This window comes from Azolla caroliniana, unplaced genomic scaffold (genome assembly GCF_043228905.1).
Source record: "Azolla caroliniana isolate FFs.n. ecotype wild unplaced genomic scaffold, voAzoCaro1.0.p SCAF_1, whole genome shotgun sequence".
In the NCBI taxonomy this organism is placed as follows: Eukaryota; Viridiplantae; Streptophyta; class Polypodiopsida; order Salviniales; family Salviniaceae; genus Azolla; species Azolla caroliniana.
Window position 1 is genome coordinate 21,094,391 of NW_028230436.1, and position 22,029 is coordinate 21,116,419.

Consider the following 22,029-nt stretch of genomic DNA (forward strand, 5'->3'; position numbering starts at 1 on the left):
CACCGTTCCGGATGCTACCCGTGTAGCCTTCATCATCTAGCCGACCGGCTGATATCAGGTTCAGACGAACTTCCGGAACGTGTCGGACATTTTTCAACAGCAACTTGCATCCAGTTGGTGTTGTCAGCCACACATCTCCTATGCCGACAATTCGGCATGTTCCTTCATTCCCCATCCGGACACAGCCGTGATCACCGGCTGAGTAGGATGAGAAGCATTTCCGGTCCGGGGTAAGGTGGAACGACGCTCCGGAATCTACCACCCAGGTCATCTCATCGCCGGCATGGTTTATCTCACTCTCCTCGGTGATGAGCATCAACTCCTCTTCACTTGCCGCAATTGCCGTCGTTCCCTTCCGGTCCGGCCCCCTCCGGTCTTTACCGTTCCGGTTCGGGGTTTGCTTCGAATCGGTACCGTCGGTTTCCTTGTCTTTACGGAAATGCCGACAGTTCTTTTGGAAGTGTCCCGGCTTGCCACAATAGAAGCAAGTAGGCCTCCCCCTTGACTTTGATCGTGTCCCCGACTTCTCCCGGTTCTAGGGACTACGGTTTCTATGTCTTCCGCGTTCCGATTCGGTAAGGAGCACTTTGGAGTCGGAGCTCGTATCTTTGTCTTTCCGACGAGCCTCCTCATCTAGCAAGCTCGACTTTACTCTTGCTAGGGATAACCGTTTTCCTTCCGGCCCGGCGTTGCCCAAAGTAACAACCAACGTCTCCCAGCTATCCGGGAGGGAACCGAGCAGGAGTAGCGCTAGGACCTCATCGGCAAGAGGTACTTCCAATGACGTTGCCTGTTGAATCAGCCCCTGGAAGGCATTCATATGCTCCGCCATGCTGGAGCCATCTTGGTACCGGAGTCTTACAAGCTTCCGGAATACCGACGCCTGATTGACAGCATTTTTGTTCTGGAACATCATGCCGATCTTCTCCCAGAGCTCATGAGCCTTGCTCTCTTCATTGAAGTTGTTGTACAGGCTCATGTCGATGAAGCACCGTATGTACGCCGTTGTCTTCATGTGCATCACCTCCCATATCGCGGCGTCGATTTTGTCCGGTCTCTTGTCCCCGAACTGAACCGGCAGCCAGAGGTCTTTAACCACGAGCATGTCCCTCATCTTCGACTTCCACACTGAATAGTTGGAGCCGGTGAGCTTGAACATGCCGCCAAACGATTCGTCCATTTCCTGTGTCGATTTCACTCTGATACCACTTGTTGGGAACTTGACGTTCCTTATGTCCAATGCTCGGCCACAACCGAGATTCTTTACATACACAAAAAAACAGGTAATGAAACGCGACACAAAAGAGGAGAAATGGTACACAGGAGGTATACGTGGAAAACCCCAAAATAGGGAAAAAAAACCACGGCAGCCTACAAGCTGCAAACTGTCACTATGTAGAAATATACAACAGTGAGATCACTGAGGCAACGACCTCGTGCTCTCAGATCTTCGCCATAGGCGGCGGTTACAACAGAGGCAACGACCTCGTCTCTCTCTCTCTCTCTCTCTCTCTGTACAGTTACACGCTCTGATTTCTTCTTGCACCAACAAGAAGGAATAACCACAAAAAAAAAACTAAAACCACAAACTAAAAGTTTGCCCTAAGTCATATTTATACTAATATGACTTTTCGGCTATTTACAAATGTAGCCTTGATGGGCTCCATCCGGCTCTCCGCAGTCGGGTACTCCCCGTCCGGCTCTCCGCAGTCGGGTACTCCTCATCCGGTTCATACCGGGCCTACACAATTCGACTCTCCGCAGTCGGGTACTCCTCATCCGGCTTTCCGCAGTCGGGCCTACACCATCCGACTCTCCGCAGTCGGGTTCTCCCCATCCGGTTCATACCGTTTTGGCCTCGGCCTGTCGGCCTCGGCCGAGTTTGTTCGTCGGCACTGTTCTTCTCCCTTCCCATCCGGAGGGACCTATCTACCAACAGGATATTCTAGATCCTCCACTCCTAAGTACATTTAATATAGGACTTACACTTTAGTACCTATATTTTACTCACACATGTGCATCTTTGCACATGAGATGTACATATACCTCATTGTGGGTATTTTTGTATTTGATGATGATAATGCTAATTTAATAGAGAGTTAATCATCCCCCATCTTGTATTGTTCATAAGTGTTAACTTCCTCTCTCTCTCTCTCTCTCTCTCTCTCTCTCTTTCTCTCTCTCTCTTTCTCTCTCTCTCTTCCTCTCCCACACATGCACACACATATCACTTAATCTTTCATTTTTCAACTAATCACATAATTAGGTGCTAATTAACCCTTGCTTAATTACCTAATTATTAACACCTTCATCGACAACTACACCCAGAACACGTGGATCTATCTCGCCAAGAAGAAAAGCGAAGTTTTCGACTATTTCCTAAATTCTGCAAAGTCTTGTCAAATGGGAAATGGAGAGAAAGATCAAGTGCCTGCGGTCGGATGGCAGAAAAGAATACTTTTTTGGCCAATTCAATAGTTATTTGCAGCAGAAAGGAATTCGGAGGGAATTCAGTTGTTGATACACACCTGAACAAAACGGTGTGACGGAAAGGAAGAACCGTTCAATCGTCGAGGTGGCATGGGCAATGCTAGAAGAGAAGAGCATGCCCAAGTTCTACTAGGCCAAAGCAGTCTAAGCAGTTGTTTACACCAAAACCGGATTAGGAATAAGGTGTCAGCACATGAGGTATATTTCGGACGGAAGTCGAATCTAAGGCACCTTAAGACATTCGGTAGCATTGCCTATGTGCATGTGCCGGATGAGAAGAAGAGGAAGTGGTCAGGGGATGGCATCTTCACCAAATAGACATGAAGAATGCATTTCTTCAAGGCGATATTGAAGAATAGTTTTACATGATCCAACCCCCCGGATTTCAGTTGGAGCTAAACAAGTCGGTAGTGTGCCGACTCAAGAAGTCACTCTACAGCCTGAAACAACCCCACATGCTTGGAATTCAAAGATCACACACTAGTTGCATAAGATGGGGTTTGCGGCCTCGAAGTCCGACTCTTCGTTGTTCATCCGGAAAGGTCTGGATGGTTTGGTATTGATCTTTTTATACGTGGACAATCTAGTGAAGTCCCAATCGTCGGACGCATTCAAAATGAAGGACCTGGGGGACCTTCATTACTTCCTTCGGATCGAGGTGATCCATAGCCACGACGGCATATTTCTCTCACAGTGATATTATGTGCTAAATATGGTGTACAAGTTCGGCATGACCAATTGTCGACCAATCTCCACATCCCTTGATCAGAACCTCAAGCTATGTCTCAACTCCGGACCGGCCTACAATGAGAAACAATTCCGACAGATCGTCGGAAGCCTTATTTATTTGACAATCACCCGACCCGACATCAGCTATCCGGTCGGAGTGATCGGTTAGTATATGCAGAAGTCAACCGTGGAGCACCTTTAGTGCGTGCACCGAATAGTGAGGTATGTTAGCAGCACTAAGGACCAGAGACTATTATACCGACACGATATAACCGAAACACTAGTTAGATATACGCATGTCGAATGGGCTAGTGATGCGTCGAATCCTCAGTCCACTTCTGGTTACACGTTCTCTTTCGGTAGCGCAGTTGTTGCATGGAGTAGCAAGAAACAACCGACTATGGCTCTATCGAGCACTGAGGCTAAGTATCGGGGCACTACCATTGCCACCTGTGAAGCCATATGGCTTCGGCTGCTGTTGCAAGATCTCCAGATCGAAGTACCAACTTCAATCTCGATCTACTACGACAACATGGGCAACATGCAGCTAGCCAAGAACCTTGTGTTCCATGCTTGGACAAAGCACATAGAAGTGCATTATCACTTTGTGAGTGAACGGCTCCTCAGCGGTGAAGTCAAAATCCGGTATGTCCAGACGGATCGAAAAGTTGCCGACATCTTCACGAAGGCACTCGGAATCGACAAGGTGCAGCATTTTTCGGAGATCCTTCGACTTCAACATCTCAACATGCCGCACTTGAGGGGGGGAAAGGAGGAAACTGGAATGAATACCTAGATAATAGGCAAAGGCATCGGACACACAGCTAGAGAGAAGGAAACAACTGAAGTAGGGGGAGACAAAAAGAAAAAGGGAGCCGAATCAATTCTAGAAGTTTGCACATCCGAACAAGTCCGAACAAGCGGCGATGATGACAAACTCAAGAGGGACAGTCCTGAACGGAAGGAGAAGGCCAAGACCCGGATGTGGTCCGACATGGTGAAGGGCCTGAAGGATGAAGATGAATTGGAGATAGCTAATTCAGACAAGAGCTAGAACGAATCAGAGGCAACTGATTCTGAAGAGGAGTTCGATTCAGAGGAGCCGAATTAATAGAAGGCCAAACAAACGAGAAGGCAACGAAACTCGACACTGACATAGAGGAACCGACAGGTCGAGAAGCGCTAAAGTCACAACAACAATAAAGCTGAGATGGGCCTTATGAGCAGACAATCCGATCGAGGAGGTCGAGAGGCACAGAACCGGACGGGTCGTGGGAAGCGGAACCGAACGAGTCTAGGAGCGCGAACAAGGCGAGAAGAAGACAGAAGAAGCCGAGTGCAAGGTTCGACAGACACTGACACAGAGATCCGACCTCAAGTTGAGCTTGAGGGGGAGTGTTGAGCGGACAAGCTACCCGGATTCGGATCAGCTTAATAAGCTGGAGCCCGATCGGTATGTAGAATCCAGAGCCGGATCCGAGAGACGGAACGGATTGTAACCGGTAGGCTGTTAGAGGCCTACAATCCTCGCCTAGTATGTAGGGATATTCCTTGGAGTTAGTGTCAATCGCTCGTATGAGCATTGAAGTACTTGTTAGTACTTCTGTCAGTCCTTTTAAGGACTTGTATAAAAAGTGTTATGTGGGACATTGTATGTACACAAAGTGATATTTTGAAATAGAGTTTATGTTGTTCTGCTCTCTCTTGCTCTCTCTTGCTCTCTGTCTTTGTGATTCAAGCTTCCATTAAAGCTTGTCTATGTTTTTTGTTGCTATCCGGATAAACCTGTTTTTCACAGCTTCTGCATATTAACTTTGACATATATTAGGTCCTATCCGGCCCTACAACCCTACATTCTAGTGGCTTATAGTTGATTTGGCCCTATGGCCTTCCCGGCCTCTCCAACCTTTTCGGCTTCTAGCCCATCCGGCTTCTTGTTGTGCTTGGCTTTTCAACATCGAATGTCGAGGAACTCTTGTTTGGTAGATTCATTTCCTCTACATTAATGGAAATCGGTTGCTCTAACTTGTATATGATTGTCTGAAAGAGGTGTGTATTTTTTGCTTGTCATATTGTTGATATGTTCTATTTACATCATCTTTTAGTAGAATTTCAAGTCTTATCTTTTAATCATGGTCAACTAACTTCAAGAACATTAGCACTTTATTCACCCCCCACCAATATTTGATTTCACTTTGAAAGCTGACTGAAGCGACGTTCAAACTCATATGTGGTTCTTGGTCTTGTCATAAACACCACCACGAGAGCACGGTTGGCTTTAGTGAACCATGGTTAAGGTTGGCTAAACTCAAGTGTACTTAGGCTAGAGTATGGTAACACCACTATATTGATGTAACTCTCAATTAAGAACTACGAAGAAGTTAAGAGAGGAAATGAAAGTATGACATCTACACCTATATATAAACAACATGCATAATGGTAAAGGGGGGACAACGGAAGAGAGAGAGAGAGAGAGAGAGAGAGAGAGAGCGAGAGAGAGAGATAGTTATTGAAGCTCTTTGATGCTAATGATTGTATCAACTTTCTCTATTTCACATTGACCAATTATTTATTTAATTTATTCATTATGTTTTACTATCAAGTATAGGTTATCTATGGGCTACTTACATGAGTGTTAGGATTCCCTTAATGAGTTAGAGTAAGAGAGGGCAACGACTAGACTCAAGCCAAAACCGAGTTGTTAAACCGTTTTAAATGGTTTGGCGATTTGGCTTTCTATTTCGCTCACTTTAGGCTTGAGCTTCCTTAACCAGTTTGAGCTCGGTGGGAGATGGCTTGAGCCAAACTTAACCAAATTGTTTTGGGCCAAATTGGCTCCCAAACAGATTAAGGCTTAAATGCTTTTGCTACACTACTTTACTTTTAATTGGTTTGGCCAAGCCAGTTAAACCTTAACCTATTTACGCACCAGTTCAGTTCAAGTTTGAAAACTCCCAAACCAATTAAGGCTTAACAAGTTTGGTTTGGACAAGGTCAAATCACTTAAGCCAAAACCGAACCATTGTTTATTCCTAAGGAAGAATCTCCGTTTGTGCCAGGTAATTAACCACCTTATGTGCCAACCTTGCTTCCACCCTTGCTTGATTTGTAATCATTTCTCATACCCCATATCGAAAGTACCATTGACTATATTTCACCCTATTGTTTGCTAGACTAGGCTCATCAACATTACAACACATCCAATTATTATATTCTATAGATTCTAATAGTTTTGTGTTTTGAAGAAAATACAAGATCCATTCCATCACTACCTTTCACATGCTCCACAACAAAAAACATTAAAAAAATGTAAGAAATTTGAGGAAACTTAGATATGTGACACACTTCCAAATACATTCTAATGGATAAGGGGAACAATCAATCATTGATCTTAGTAAACATTGTGTAGGGAGGATGGAACACATACACATGCAAAAGTAAACGAAATCCATGAAATGAATAAAAGGACACGTTTGGGCATTCCTTAGTATCTACTCAAGGAAGAAGAATCTCACGTTATGGTTGCAATTTCTTCTTTCTTGTATTCCCGGATCCAAACAACTATTAACAATTGTGAAGAGTAGGAATTCAAAAAGAGAAGAGAAAGGATTGTTTGTGTTTTCTGTCATGACAAAACTCAAGAGGTGTTGGAATTGGTCAACCCAATAACCCTTTGGATTCTATGGAAACACCGATGTAGGCGAGTCTTCTCCAACCAAACCACCCATCCAACAAGGTTACTGCAAGAGATATGGAGTGAAATTGTAGCCAATCTGAAGAGCCAATATGATGGCCTTAAAGGTGGCTCCGAGGGAGTTGAAAGACAACGCATAGCCTTCATCCAACAATGGTCGTCCTCTCCCTTTCTTGAGTCAGTGGGCTTCCACATTAGATGGAACTATCACATCCCTTTAGGGATTTGTACATAATCGTCTCATTTGTAAAATTTTATAACTAATGGAAGGAGTTTTTTTTTGGAAAAAAGAAAAAGAAAAACCCCTTTTTGGCAATAATATCTCACAATACTCAAAGAGAAGAAAACAAAATATCAAAGTTTTAAAAACATTTGTATCAAATATACACTTATCCCCACATGTACTATCTTTATTTAGTAAGTTTCACACATGGCACTAAACATTGATCGCTACTCATGGAGACACCTCACAAATCTTGCAATCCCCCATTCTCCTTGATTCTAAATCAACAATTTAAATAATTTAGCATCCATGTCGTCATTATTTCTTAATTGATTACTAGAATGTTGGTTCCAAATTTTATTTCATTTGTTTGATTTAGGAAATGTGATTGGATTTTACGCTCGACAAGCTTGCCTCAATTGAAGTACATGACGATGTTGTCATAATGTCGTCCACCTAAGTTCATATTGACTTCTTTAGGATTGTGGTATGTTTAAATGTGTTTGTGTCTTAAAAGTGAATGAAATATATATTGAAATCATGTTAATGGCCGCATCAATGTGTTTTCCCGCTAAGAATTGATTTTTGCATAATTCACATATGAGCCACTTTGTATCAAGGAAAGATGCAAATTTGGTTAATTGATAGAAAAAAGAAGAAATATTTGAATAAATGTAGCACATGCTACAAATTAATCTTCACAACATATAAAATATGCATTTTTATAGGATACAATGGTGTAAGGTAATAGTCCCATTTCTCAATTTTCTTAAACCATGTACATATATATATTCCTAGGAATACACCATAAGTGATATGATTATAGTACATCTCCTAGTGATTCAACTAGGGAGAAACATGTTTGACTCCACAATCATTTTGACTGCAAGATCTACCTTTAATTGACAAATCACCTATATATGCTTCTATATTGGTATGTACAATTTACTTTATTAGAGATCATGGAGAAAGAAATGATCTAAGGTATTCCAATCGAGTTGGATGCTTGAGCTTGAGCAAAGCTCTGGCTTCATATTTGCGAACCATTTCTCGTGAAATTTTCATTGTTCGCCCAATTTCACCTAGAGCTCGTTCACCCTTTCCATCTAGCCCAAATCTTTGTCTAATCACAAAGCTCTCCTTGGCTTTTAAGGAATCTAGCTGCAATGGAGCAAAAAAACAAACTCACAAGTTACGAGGGAGAGAATTATAGTTAAGCATGAATTGTAATCTTAATCCATACCCATTTTCCTATTTATAAAGAGAAACCTTAGTCAGAAATAAAGGAGGGAAGAAAATTTACAGCTCACCTTATGTGTTTTGTACGTTCAATACTATAGAGTAACCATGTCTGGGTGGGACATAGGTTAATCTTCACAAACTCTTTGTCTTATTAATTAAATTAAATAAGAGACTAATCTGGTGAGCTAAGTATATGCATCCTTGAGAACCATAGGTTGAATGAATCTAGGATGATCCCGCTTGGTTTAATTGATAATGCTAAATGCTAATAATATCATGAGCACGAACATGGGGCACACTTGGAGAAGGCAATAACATGACCTATGGAACTCATACATAGCATAGAAAGAAAGTATCATTGATATAGCTCATGCATTTCGCTCAAAGTCGCTCTTATCCATATGTGCCCAAGAGGCAAAGATGGATGGTGCAACTAGGCAAAGTTATGCAAATTTATTGGATTGGGTCAAAGTATATTTTTAAATGGTCATAAATGCATCATATAATATTCTGATTTAGTTGGGGTAGTGTGTGGGATGATGTAATCTCCTCTAACTAGGCCTCTCCATGTACAAATTTCTAATTAAAGTTCATGGCTAAAAGAGTTGAGTGTGATTGACACTTTTAATGACATATGGATGATGATATGTGAATGGGTGTATCCCATCATTTCCTTGTAGGTGTCCAATAAATTGTGTTTATGTCAATTCAATAGTATTGCAAGTCATTATTCTTAGCATACTTCCCCCACCTTTGAAATTCAGGCATGTTTGAAGCAAAGACGCTACATTGTTGAGAATCAAGTTCAACCTAGTGCAACATGTGAACACACCCTTTGAGAATCTTTGATCACTCAAAGGTCAAGAGTCACACCACTACTCTCTACACATTAACTATGTGTCATAGAATCATATTCTATGACACATAACTAATGAGTTCCATATATTCCCATGACTATGAGTCTTCACATTCCCCAAGAGAGAGTAGTTGTTGTAGTGAGTTAATGAAGAGAGAGGGTGACCTTATATAAAGCGCCATTCTCCTACTTCATATAGAGTCGTTTGTGACTCCTTGTAATGCTACATTTTGTATCTTATATTCTCCTTGTGAATATACACTTTCTTCTTGAGTATTCTATTTTCCATTCTATCTAAGCTATCTTATGTTTTCACTTCTCTCATCTTTTTCCTCTCACACATACACATAACACACATCTCTTCCGCTGCACAAGAATCATATCCGATCCTTTACATGGTATTAGAGCGGTTTGATAACTCAATCTAGACCATCTGCGTTTGTTGTGTTCTACGCCGACGTTCAAGAAGAACCGGCTCATCGCTATCGTAGTGCGACTACATAGCTCGTGTTTGAGAGAGAAGGAAAAGAAGAAAGAAAGCTTCATCGAAAATGAATACTCAAATGGGGAGCGCTCTCCCTAGTGAGAAGTTGGATCAAAACAACTTAGCATCTTGGGAGTTCAAGATGAACCAATACCTTATTGGTCAATGATATTGGAGCTACATCAAAAGAGCACAAGAAAATTGACCCGAACCGAAGACGCCGACTACTCAACATGGGAGCAAGCGGCAAGCTGAGTGATGTATTGATTGGCGACATGTGTTCATGATCACATGTTTGGCCACATTTGAGAAACTGTGATGCTGAAGGAAGCGTGGGAGAATCTACGGAAGATTGTCGCAGCCAACACAACCGCAAGAAAGCTTCAACTCCGCCAAGAGTTGAATAATATCCAACAAAGGGATATGTACATTACAAGCTACACCTTGAAGATCAAGGAGCTTTGTGACTTGCTTGGCTCATTAAGCGTCAATGTGGATGATGATGAGATGGTGCAAATATGCCTCGGCGGCCTTGCACCAAGGTTCAGCACGATGAGGACCATCGTACTAGCACGGGAGAATCCTCCCTCTTTCTTCGATCTTCAATCCATGTTTTTGGTTAAAGAAAACCATGTTCAAACAAGGAACAATGCCTCGGAAGGTCACATGCTCTAAATGCATTCGAACGGAGGAAGAGGACGCGACTGAACAAGAGGCTGCTTCGGCCAAGGACGACGCAGACAAGCTCTGACTCACAAAAAAAACTCCTAATTTCGGCAACAAGACGGAAGCCATCGAGGAACCTTCGGAATAAGGGGGAGCTTCCATTCCGACCTGAGCTGACAAATCTCGATCGAATGCGGATAGTGCGGTAAAATCGGTCACTATGAAGAAGAGTGCTGAAAGAAGATGCGCGAGTTGGCTTCCACTAGCTGACAACTCACCAATTATGCCACCAACTCCGACTATGATGATCATGGCGGAATGTTCGTGATGAGACATTGAGCAAATTCTATGTTGGCTTCTACTTTAACTAGTGCCTCCGGTCCGAAAGATGTATGGTTCGTCAACTCCAGTGCTTCGAACCATATTATGTCTCATCAAGAATGGTTCTGAGAACTTTGAGACTCGGACCGACCCGGCTATGTCGAAACCGGAGACGACACTACTCATCTGATTTGGCACATCGCTAATGTTCCATTTGGCAAAGAAGGTAACCAAACTTACATTAAGAATGTACTGCATGTACCTACCATTACGAAGAATTTGGTTTCCATCAGCCAAGTTGTTGAGCAAGTGATGCAAGTTCGATTTAATCAAGAAGGTTGCTTCATCGAGAAAGAGGGTCGACTTATCACTCGTTGATGAAGAGAGGACCGAATGTTCATTCTCGACTCGCACGAGATGAAATCGGCCATGTTTGCAAAAGGCACCAAAGCCGACAACGACATAGAGTTGTGGTACAAGCGGATTGGCCACATCAACCTCCAAAAGCTCAAGGCAATGCAATTGAAAAGAGTCGTCAACAGACTCCCGACATTCTAAGAGAAAGAGACTGAAGACGTATGTGCAGCCTGCCAATTCGGCAAGCAACATCGGCACCCGTTTCCAAAGGAGAGTAACGTGAGCAAAGGCGTACTCACCGTAATTCATTCTGATGTATGGGGACCATCTCAAATGGTTACATTTGGCGGATGCCGATACTATGTGGCCTTTATCGACGACTTCTCCAGGCACACATGGATCTACTCCATGCGACAAAGAGCAAATTGTTCGGACACTTCCAAAAATTCAAGAGTGGAGTCGAAAAGGAAACAGGTCGACATGTACGATGGAGGAAAATAGTACTTCTCCGACGAATTTTCGGCTTTTCTTTGGAAAGAAGGAATTCGGCAAGAGTTTTCGTGTCGACATACACCACAATAGAACGGAGTAGCCAAACGAAAGAATTGGCACATCCTCGAAGTAGCACGAGCCATGATTAATGAGAAGCACATGCCGAAATCGTATTAGGCAGAAGCCGTCAACACAACCGTCAACACAGCCGTCTACCTAATGAACTGGTGCACAACATCCGACGTGCATGAGGTTACCCCGCACGAGAAGTTTTTCGGAAAGAAGCCGGATCTATCACATGTTCAGATATTCAGCTCCATTGCATACGTGCACATCCCCAACAAGAAGCGACAAAAGCTCGATCCGAAGTTAGAGAAATGTATCCTCGTAGGATACTCATTGGAGAAAAAGCGGTACAAGTGCTATAACCCCTCTACTTGGAAGGTTCGTGTAAGTCGAGATGTAGTCTTCGACGAATCGGCATCACGGTACGAACCCGAGCCGAATCCTCCCGAACCAATTCCAATCGACCTAGAATCCACGGAAAAAGAGATAGAAGATGGACAACGACTCAAACACATGTTCGAAGAAAGTCTTATTATGACTTAGTGGGCCACAAGAGCCCCCGAGTGACCAAAGCACATCTCGGCGTAGTCCGAAGATGGACAAAGGCAAGGCGAAAATGCCAGAGTATGAAGAAAATCAATCCGATGGCAATGAATCTACTAATTCCCTCGACAGTGAGTTTGGTGGCTTCAATGTACCTATCATGAGCACATCCGGCGTAAAGAAAGTCATTGCCACGACAAACGAAAAACTCCGTCATTCCACCCGTGAGAAGAATCCTGTCAACCAATTCGGCTACAATGATTATATGCCTTTATGATGAAGGTGGCGACAGTTCGAGAACCAAAAAGTTTTTCAGAAGTAGCCAAGGATCCACGATGGGTCGAAGCAATGAACAAGGAGATGCGGGCACTATGGAAGAACGAGACATGGGATCTCGTTCCCCACTCACTGCACAAGAAGGAAATCGGCTACAGATGGATTTCTAAGGTGAAGTATAATGCTGACAGCTTTGTAAACGACTACAAAGCTTGACTCATAGCGAAAGGATACCACAAACACATGGAGTCGACTACGAAGAGACATTTGCCCCTGTGTCAAAGATGATGATTGTGCGGACCGTGATCGCACTCGCACCAACGAAAGGGTGGCATCTCCACCAGATGGACGTCAAGAACGTCTTTCTTCAAGGCAAAGTAGAAGAGGAGATGTACATGGTACAACCACCTGGCTTTGAATCAAGCATTGATCCGAAAGCCGTCTACCAACTCAAGAAGCCTCTCTACAAACTTAAGTCAGCACCGCGTGCTTGGCATTCGAAGATAACGCAATATCTTCGTCAAATTGGCTTTCGAATGTCGAAATCCGACAACACTCCCTCTACATACAAAACGACTCTAGAATCCGATTGTCATCATCCTATACGTGGATGATCTGGTTATTCGAGGTGAGCATTTAGTCAACATCAACAATGTGAAGTCCCTCCTCTCCAACAAATTCGAGATGGGGACATGAAGGAGCTCCATTACTTCCTTGGCATCGAGGTAATTCGGACTCCAGTCGGCATTATGATCTCTCAACGACACTACATCATGAACTTGATATACAAGTTCTGGATGGTTGAGTGTAAACCTATGGTAACCCCTCTCGATTGAAACCTCAAACTAGATGCTGACTCCAGCACGGAAAAGTGTGAGACGAATCAATATCGACAACTAATCGGGAGTCTCATCTACCTCACGATCACTCGAGCCGACCTGAGCTATCCGGTCGGCCTTCTTAGCCAATTCATGCAAACTCCACGAGATATTCATTTCAATTGTGCTAAGTGAGTATTACGATACGTGAGCGGCACAATGGATTGTGGTATTCTCTACGAATCGACCACACCAATTTGACTCAAAGGGTACACGGATGCCGATTCAGTAGGCTCTAGAGCCGATAAACGATCGACTTCCGGATTTGTCTTCTCGCTCAGCAATAGAGCAATATCTTGGAGTAGTAAGAAGTAACCTACCATCACACTTTCGAGCACGGAGGCTGAATAGAGGGGTGCAACCGTGGCTGCATGTGAAGTCGTATGGCTCAAGTGGATTTTGAAGGTTTTGGGCGTTCCCATCAAGGATCTGGTGTTCCATGCACGCACAAAGCATATCGAAGTGCACTATCACTTCATTCGAGAGTGCGTATAGGCTGGAGATGTTGACCTTCAACACATCAACACGAATCTTTAGACAACTGACATCTTCACCAAAGCCCTGGGATTTGACAAGCTTCGGCAATTCATGTTAGACCTATGATTGGCGATCCTTGACTTGCCAATCTTGAGGGGGAGTACAAGAGGGAACCAAACACCGTCTGAACCGGGTACGAGCCAAAGCGGACATCGGAGATCGTCTGAATCCTTGTGACTCCTTGTAATGCTACATTTTGTATCTTATATTCTCCTTGTGAATATACACTTTCTTCTTAAGTATACTAGTTTGTGTAATCCAAAGCTACAAAACATTCCTTCTTGGAGAAAAAGTTGTTCGCTAGATACTAGCAAGAGAGATGGAAGGAATTGAGGAAGTCGTTTTGCCTCTTCCATTAAAATTAGCTCACTTGATTGAATTATCAATGTATCATAGAGAGCCTTGAATAACTACTTCAAGCTCCATACTAAGACCTACTGCTAGTGTCATGACCTCCAAGTAATAGATAATTGTAAAATTATGCGATCTTGAAGTTTACATTATAAGTTATCCTCACGGGGAAATACTCCTGGAAGTTGGCTTTAGAAGAGATGTCACAACCATCAAGCACACATGTGGCTATGAGATTGTGTAGATAATTTTGACCATGCAAAGAATGCAATCAAGAGTTGCACAATCAATACCCACAAAACCTACTCTTTTTGGTTCTGAGAATGTTGAGATTATGTGATTGGTTTGCATTGTCTCGTTTGAGTTTCTATAGTTTTAGGGCGAAAATGTATGGATTTTCTTTTTGGGAAAATCATAGATCATGTCCACACCTATGTAGTGTGTGTGTGTGTGTGTATGAAAAGGGGGGTCTCTTCCCCAATTTTAAGTAAATCAAGACAAGGGAACCTCAATCCATCATTTTAGTATTTGTCTGAGTAATCAAGTAAGATCAATCTATAATCTTTTCCGCATCATCAACCTTTGTACTCCCACTTTTCTTGTCCATCTCATTCATCCTCTTTTTTTATTTCTTAATTCGCAACTCATCCTTCCATTTGGGATTATTGCCTATATCTCCCACTGCGATGTCTGTAACAATTAGTGCCTTTAGAAGCAATGATTTAATGTTTGTCATGAGCATATCATTTTTTGGGTTTCTAAAAGTACTTTGTCATCATTAAACCATTAAGATGATTGCATGTGACATTCTCTTGGTTAGACATGAATTTTATTGTCATTTTGTATGTGTCAGATTGCATTTGGAATTGAAAATGTGGTCATTAGCCTAGCTGATTTTCTATGCATTGGAGCTCATTATGAATCTCTTGTTATATTTATTCCGAAGTACTTACGAGAACTCATCGATATGATGAAGGGAAATATAAATATTTGGATACTTGTTTTTACTAAACATTAGAGAAGAGAGAGAATATGGTTATTCTAATCGTTAGGCAAGGATTTAGTAAGTTAATAATAAATATTATTCAAATCTAGATAAATATATTGTACAATATGGTTAAACTCTAAATTGGCCCCCTTTATTGCCTCTAGGTGGTCTCGATAACATATTCATGCAATCTACAATTTGAGGAAACTTCAAGGCCAAGGTATTTACAGATTTCTACAATTTCAAGTGGCACATTATTGCACATAATGCACACTTTATCCTAATTTTGGATCTTCACAAGCATAATCTTCATTTTACCATGCAATCATAAGCGCGCCCACACACACACACACACACACACATAGAGAGAGAGAGAGAGAGAGAGAGAGAGAGAGAGAGAGAATTTACCACATCATCGATGCCAAGTCGAAGTGAGGGATCAGTGGGATTAAAGCTCGATGTAGAGCCTCCAGGAAGGAGGTAGCGTGAGGAGATGGGCGAGTAGTCATCCGGGTCAGCCAAGTTCTCGATAAGCTCTGAGCCTGTTACTCTATCTCGCTTTTGTAATGACACCACACGTCGATGGGAACGCATGACTATCTTGTACCTCTCCTTTGTCACACCTGCCCGCCTCATCAATTCCTCGTTAACTTCTTGGCCCCACACTCCCTCCGTCTTCAACTCCCACTTTATCTTGTTCAAGTTCATCCTCAACTGCATGTAACATATAGAGTTCTAGTCACATTTCAAAATGTTCGATGTCATAATTATGTGGTGCACTTCCCTTCCTGCTATTTGTACATCCAAACTTATAAATTCAAATTGATAGGAAAATTAGACAGCGAAATTAGTAGTAAAGCATTAGGGCTTGACTAAGGTAATTATTATTTTTCAAAAAAAAAACACTACTTCCCATTAGTTAGCAACTAAGGTAATTATTAGACAACCTAATTGACGACATATTGCATATCGTTATTAGACTCTCTTTTTTTGCAACAAAAAAGGTGTGCTATGTTGTTTTAGCATATCACTATATATTAGATGTCTTGTTTTCGCATGTCACCATAATATACAAGCAAATATATTGTCTCCTTAGCAACTTTACGTGCATAGCCATAATTTATCTGGTGGTTTTAACTAACCGAATAAGTTACGGTTATGCCCATAACATGGCCTAGGATTCAAAGTAGTCCTCCCTTCTTTACATTCTCAATTAACCCTCACACTCTTATGTTCATGTGTATAAAACTACGGTTTTAACTACAAGACGGGATAAGTTATAGTTATGCCCAGAAACAACAATCCATCTCAGAGATGTTTTTCCAAATGCTGATGCAGTGCTGAGTATTTTAACTCATCGATCATTTCATTAACACTCCCATCTTGCACGTGTTCCCTTAATATTCACGATGGTATTAGAAGCTATGGATGGGTGGAAGAGAATGTAGAAAGATCTGAAGGGGCTATTAAAGGAGACAATAAATTGTATCAATTTAGAATATATGGCACACAATGAAGTTACTTCCTTGATGAATATCACACCATCATGGTGATGGTGATGGAGATGATGATGATGATGATGAGATGTGTGTATATGTATGTATGTTATGAATCATATAATTTTGTGTGCCAAAGATTGACAAATTGTGGTCGTGTTTAAAAGATGAATGGATCCATGAATGATGATGACAGAGATTGAAGCCTCACCTCTGCAATGTTGAAAGGTATCCTTACGGGGTGGCCTGCCCTTGTTTGTGCACGCAAAATAGAATTACGAATCCAGAAAATGGCATAGGTCGAGAACCTGAACCCTTTTGTTGGGTCAAACCTTTCGACTGCCACAATGAGTCCTTTCACACCTTCTTGACACAGATCCGACAGCGACAAGCTGCTTCCCGTCGCCTCACACAGATATTTCCTTGCTTGATGCTTTACCAACCTCAGATTCAACTGCAAACACAACAGCGAGATTGGCAAACTTATGGTTTGATCTGGTAGTTAAGGAATTGGTTTAAAAAGCTTAATTCTTGCTTGGTCAATTTCTTTAATACTCTTTTATTTTTTTTGGAGTCCAAAATCAAATCATCTTCACAACCACCAAAGCTTCTTCCTAAACTTGGAGTAATTCTCCGTGTTAATTTGTGGCAATCTGAATAATGGTACATTCAGCAGGACAGAGGTTAAAATGGAGGTCATATGGCACCTAACTAAGTTTTGTACACCAACCATTACAGAGGCTACATGAGACATGAATTTGTAAGCATGTACAGAACTTTCGTTGGAAACTGAAATACTTAAAAGAGTTAGGGCAGTGTACCTTGATAAGTTTGTTTCTGGCTGCTTCGTAGACAATCTTGTGCTTCATGAGGGTATTCACCTCCAAATTAGATGTCTGTGCCCACTCTTTATATGAAGGCTCCACGCCAAGTTGCTTCTTTAGGTCCTCTTTGAGCTTCTTGAGCTCCTGATTGCCCAAAAAAACCGATAAACAGTAAGAAAGGATTCGATGATGGATCGATATGATACAACATCAAACAAATCTTTGGTATTAGCAAGTGGAGCATCTATCACATTAACATGGCAACCACATAGATCTATACATATAAGAAACAAATCCCCCAAACAAACATGAGAAAGGGTAATCAAATAGAATTATCTTTGATATGATCAAGTGGAGCATCACATTGACATGGCAAATAGGTCGATCTATACATAGAGACAAACCCCCATACAAACATGGAGAGAGAAAGCCTTTCTCATGTGGAAGGAGAGAAAGAGTCCACACTCTCCCTCATGTAGTTTCCCTCCAAACTATGTGTGGATCAAACACTAAAGATCAGAAGAGCTTTGGTATTAAAAGATCGAATTGAAGATACAGTACTTACACATTATCCTAATCCTCGGGACCTACTGGGGCAATGATATTCATGAATTGCAGCAGTAAAAGCATTCCAGGTCCATATATTGGAGTCTTTCTTTGTTCAATACACAATTCACATACTGTACACACCCGCACAATGCTCAGATTAGAGTTTGATTCAATAATGATAATAATAATACCGCATTCCAGATCCATATATTGGAGTCTTTCTTTGTTCAATACACAATTCACATACTGTACACACTAGCGCAATGCTCAGATTAGAGTTTGATTCAATAATGATAATAATAATACCTTGAACGGCTTCATCAAGGACGCAAGATATCTTTCCTCCTTCAAAGACAAGAGTTCTCGATCCAGCTTTGACCAGTCCTGCGCCATGAGATTGAATGAGCCTCCATACTTGAGAAGGAGATCTCGCACATTGACAACGGGATCTGATCTAAGAGATCTAATGGTGTTCTTTTGCTCATCTTTCCGCAATTGGAGCCTACTTCTTTTACTAGAAGATCTCTTAATCCGTTTGAGATCCTTGGGGCCTCTTTCGACGGATTCGAACATAGGAGCCTGAATCTTCTTATTCGAAGCCTTTTTGCTATTTAACCTACTAGCTATCGTACCAGGTGCACCAGAAGAGGAGTCATTCTTTGATTGAATTACACCATGTAATAATGCATTGACACCAGATGAGCTTTCTTCTTTGACAATAGTGGACCTACTAGGTGAGGTTTCTTCCATATTGGCAATCCTGTCGGATGGCTTTTCTGATTCATCCATATTCAGAATCACAGAAGAAGATGGCGTTTCTTCAATATTATTACTAGATGCAGGCCTTACTTTAGTATCAGCGTTGAGACTAACAGTAGATGCAGTTCCCTGATCATTGTGGAGATCAGTAGATGGACTTTCAATGAAGAGATACTCGAGAGCAACAAGCTCCTTTTGTAGCAAAGTATAGTACTGGAGATCCCTGGGATATTGATGATGGTGAGATAGTAGATTGGTATCAGAGGTGAGGGAAGCCTGACAGGTAGGCTTTAAGACCAGAGGGGGTCGCAGGGAAGTGGACCTGATTCTTTGACGTCGGGTGGATCGTGATGATTTGGATGATGATGATGATGATGATGAATCGGAAGGAGGCAAGGTTAAGGTTTGGGCTTTGGTGCCGATCAATAGTTTGTGGGATGATGATGATGATGATGATGATGAAGAAGAAGGCGGGCTAGGGCTAATCCGGCAATTTCTTGGACGGAATCTGTTGAGACTACTCGCTGATGATGAGCTGGAGTAGTGTGGATCGAGCAAGCTTAGAGTGTAGACTTGATTGTCGTCGTGAAGGAGGAGAAGAGGCGAAGGCAGGAGCGTGAGATTGATGATGGCTGGTTTCGCGATGGTGCCGGCCATAAAGAAGTAGAAGTAGAAGTTCTGAAGTAGAAGTAGAAGGGAAAGCGAAAGTGGAGAGGAGTGGGATGAGGTGGGTAGGGGTGTTATAATGAAGACGAAGAAGAAGAAGAAGAAGAAGAAGAAGAAGAAGAAGAAGAAGAAGCAGCAGAAGCAGAGAAAGAAGAAGAAAGAAGAAGAAGAAGAAGAAGAAGAGTGTGAGTGTGAGTGTGAGTGTGTCGCATCGCTGGTTCTCTGGTAGCCACGCAATTTCTTTGCTCATTTGGCCCACGCTGACCTCCTACCAATCATTGCCCTCCACGTGGCTTGCAAGTGCGAATCTCCCAGCCACGAAATCTCGGTCTCGACTTCACGTCAACGTGCGCACCTCCTAACGCACGCACTCCCCACACTCACAAAATGACAGACAGACTCTGAGAGAGAGAGAGAGAGAGAGAGAGAGAGAAAGGAATATGTTGGCCACTTCCTTTCTTCCTCTCTCTTATGACCAACAACTCGTTCATTCACTCTCATGTTTTTGCTGTGTGTGTGTGTGTGAAACAAAGCTCTTGGAGCCTACGGTGGTAGGCAAAAATAAATCAGAGAAGCTTTTGATCGCGTCTTGTAAAACAAAATCTATCGATGCCCGACATTTGTTTTCTTTTTACATTGCAAACCCGTGGAGGTGGCAACATGTGGAAATTTTACCTTCTTGACCTCTCACATTATTTGGGCCAGACCTCCCAAGGCCATTCACAAGTGCTTCTCTGCCCCCATGTTGGCAGGTCATTCCTATCCATCGGAGTCTTGATGGATATTTGTTCATCAAAATCATAAGTCTAGATTATGGTGGAAAATGATCCCATGAATACCTCTTTTCAGAAGTGGGCCCAACCCAAACATTTCTCCATGGCCTTGTCTAAGGGTCTTAGTACTACCACATGGATTTGGAATCTACAAGCTAATGCTTATGATTCACAATAATGATTCAAAGGAACTATTCGCTTGTGTGAGCGAGGGTCCTACAATACATGGTGGCGCTTTGCAATTTTCCTTTCTTAGATGTGTTCGAGGGTAAACAACCATCTGGTGGTGTGTTAACACAAAGAAACAATAGTTACCTTCATGTTACAAACATGCACCATTTTGCAGGTGATGTGGCTAGACATGGGTGCTAATCACTCTTGAACTTACTAAACAAGACATCCTAGGCTACTGAAGAAAACACCCTAATCATGTCCTTCCTTTCTTAACTGAAGGATATAATAAAACGAGTAACTTAATATATAATTTAACCCACACGAGAAATCATACATGCTCATAATATGTGTGGTCACAAGGTGCCTTGAATATAGGGCCACCTAGGAGGATGCAAAGCAATTGGAGAATGCAAATTATAACTTGTATGTCAATATTAGGGATGTTGATATGGTTGTCAATAACGAGGGTAATGATCTTGAGCTCATGTGGGAAGCACTAGTTAAAAAGATGAAAAATGGGTGTCTGGCCAGTTGGATGCCAAATTTAGGCTTGTTTTAAACAAGAACAAGGAGTTGATATTGATAAAATCTTCTCTTCGACGGTCAAGATGACTACGTTACACATGATGTTCGAATTTGAGCCGACTTCTCCTAAATCATTTCCACTCGACCCGAATTTGGTCAACCAAGAGATAGAAGATGAAGATCAACTGAGGCATATGTTCGAAGAAAGTCTGATCATGACCAGGCTCAGTGGGCCACAAGAACCCTCGAGCGACCAGAGCACATCTTGGCCAAGTCCGAAGATGGACAAAAGGCTAGGCCAAAATGCTGGAATATGAAGCTGATCATTTCAACGACAACGAATCGACTCACTCACTCGATAGTGAGTTCGGTAGCTTCATGAACTATGGGTCGTGAACTATGGGTCGAAGCAATGAACAAGGAGATGTGGGCACTATGCAAGAAGGAGACATGGGATCTCGCTCCCCACTCACCACACAAAAAGGCGATCGGTTGCATGTGGATTTACAAAGTGAAGTATGTTGAGCGGACAAGCTCAACCGGACCCGGATCGGTTGAACAAGCCAGAGCCAGATCGGAGTTTGGAATGAAGAGTCGGATCAGTGTCCGGACAGTATTCGGAACCATGTGCCGGATCAGATTGGAACCGGTAGGCCGTTAGAGGCTTACGAATCTAGCCTACTACGTAGGCATATTTTTGGGAGTCCGTGTTAGTCACTCATATGAGCATTGAAGTACGTGTCAATACGTCTGTTAGTCCTTTTATGGGCTTGTATAAAAGTGCTCACTGAGCACACTGTATGTACAAAGTATTATTATTATTTTGAATCAAGTTGTGTTCCTGCTCTAACTATGTCTCTCTCTTGTGTGTAAGGTTTCCATTAAACCTGTCTCCATTCTGTTGCTATCCGGTTGAGCCGGTTTTGTTTTAGCTTCCGCATATTTACTTTTACATGGTATCAAAGCGCGAGGGTTGAGAACCTCTACAGCCGACGAGCGATTTCTGAAGACAAACCTAACACCCGGTAGAGAATAGAAAACAAAGGTTAGAATGGACAGAGGAATGGTTA

The 22,029-nt window shown here is 42.3% G+C and overlaps 1 protein-coding gene across 1 annotated transcript; it reads right to left on the minus strand.

Moving 5' to 3' along the window:
• Positions 1–7,823: 7,823 nt before the first annotated feature.
• SIGE (sigma factor E) lies at positions 7,824–19,500 on the minus strand. The gene is made up of 5 exons (XM_087326789.1): positions 18,369–19,500; positions 17,511–17,657; positions 16,901–17,143; positions 15,602–15,907; positions 7,824–8,297 (listed from the first exon to the last, which is right to left on the minus strand). Exons 1-5 carry the CDS (start codon positions 19,476–19,478, stop codon positions 8,097–8,099), a joined length of 2,007 nt encoding a protein of 668 aa, XP_087182915.1. The 5' UTR covers positions 19,479–19,500; the 3' UTR covers positions 7,824–8,096.
• Between the last annotated feature and the right edge of the window lie 2,529 nt (positions 19,501–22,029).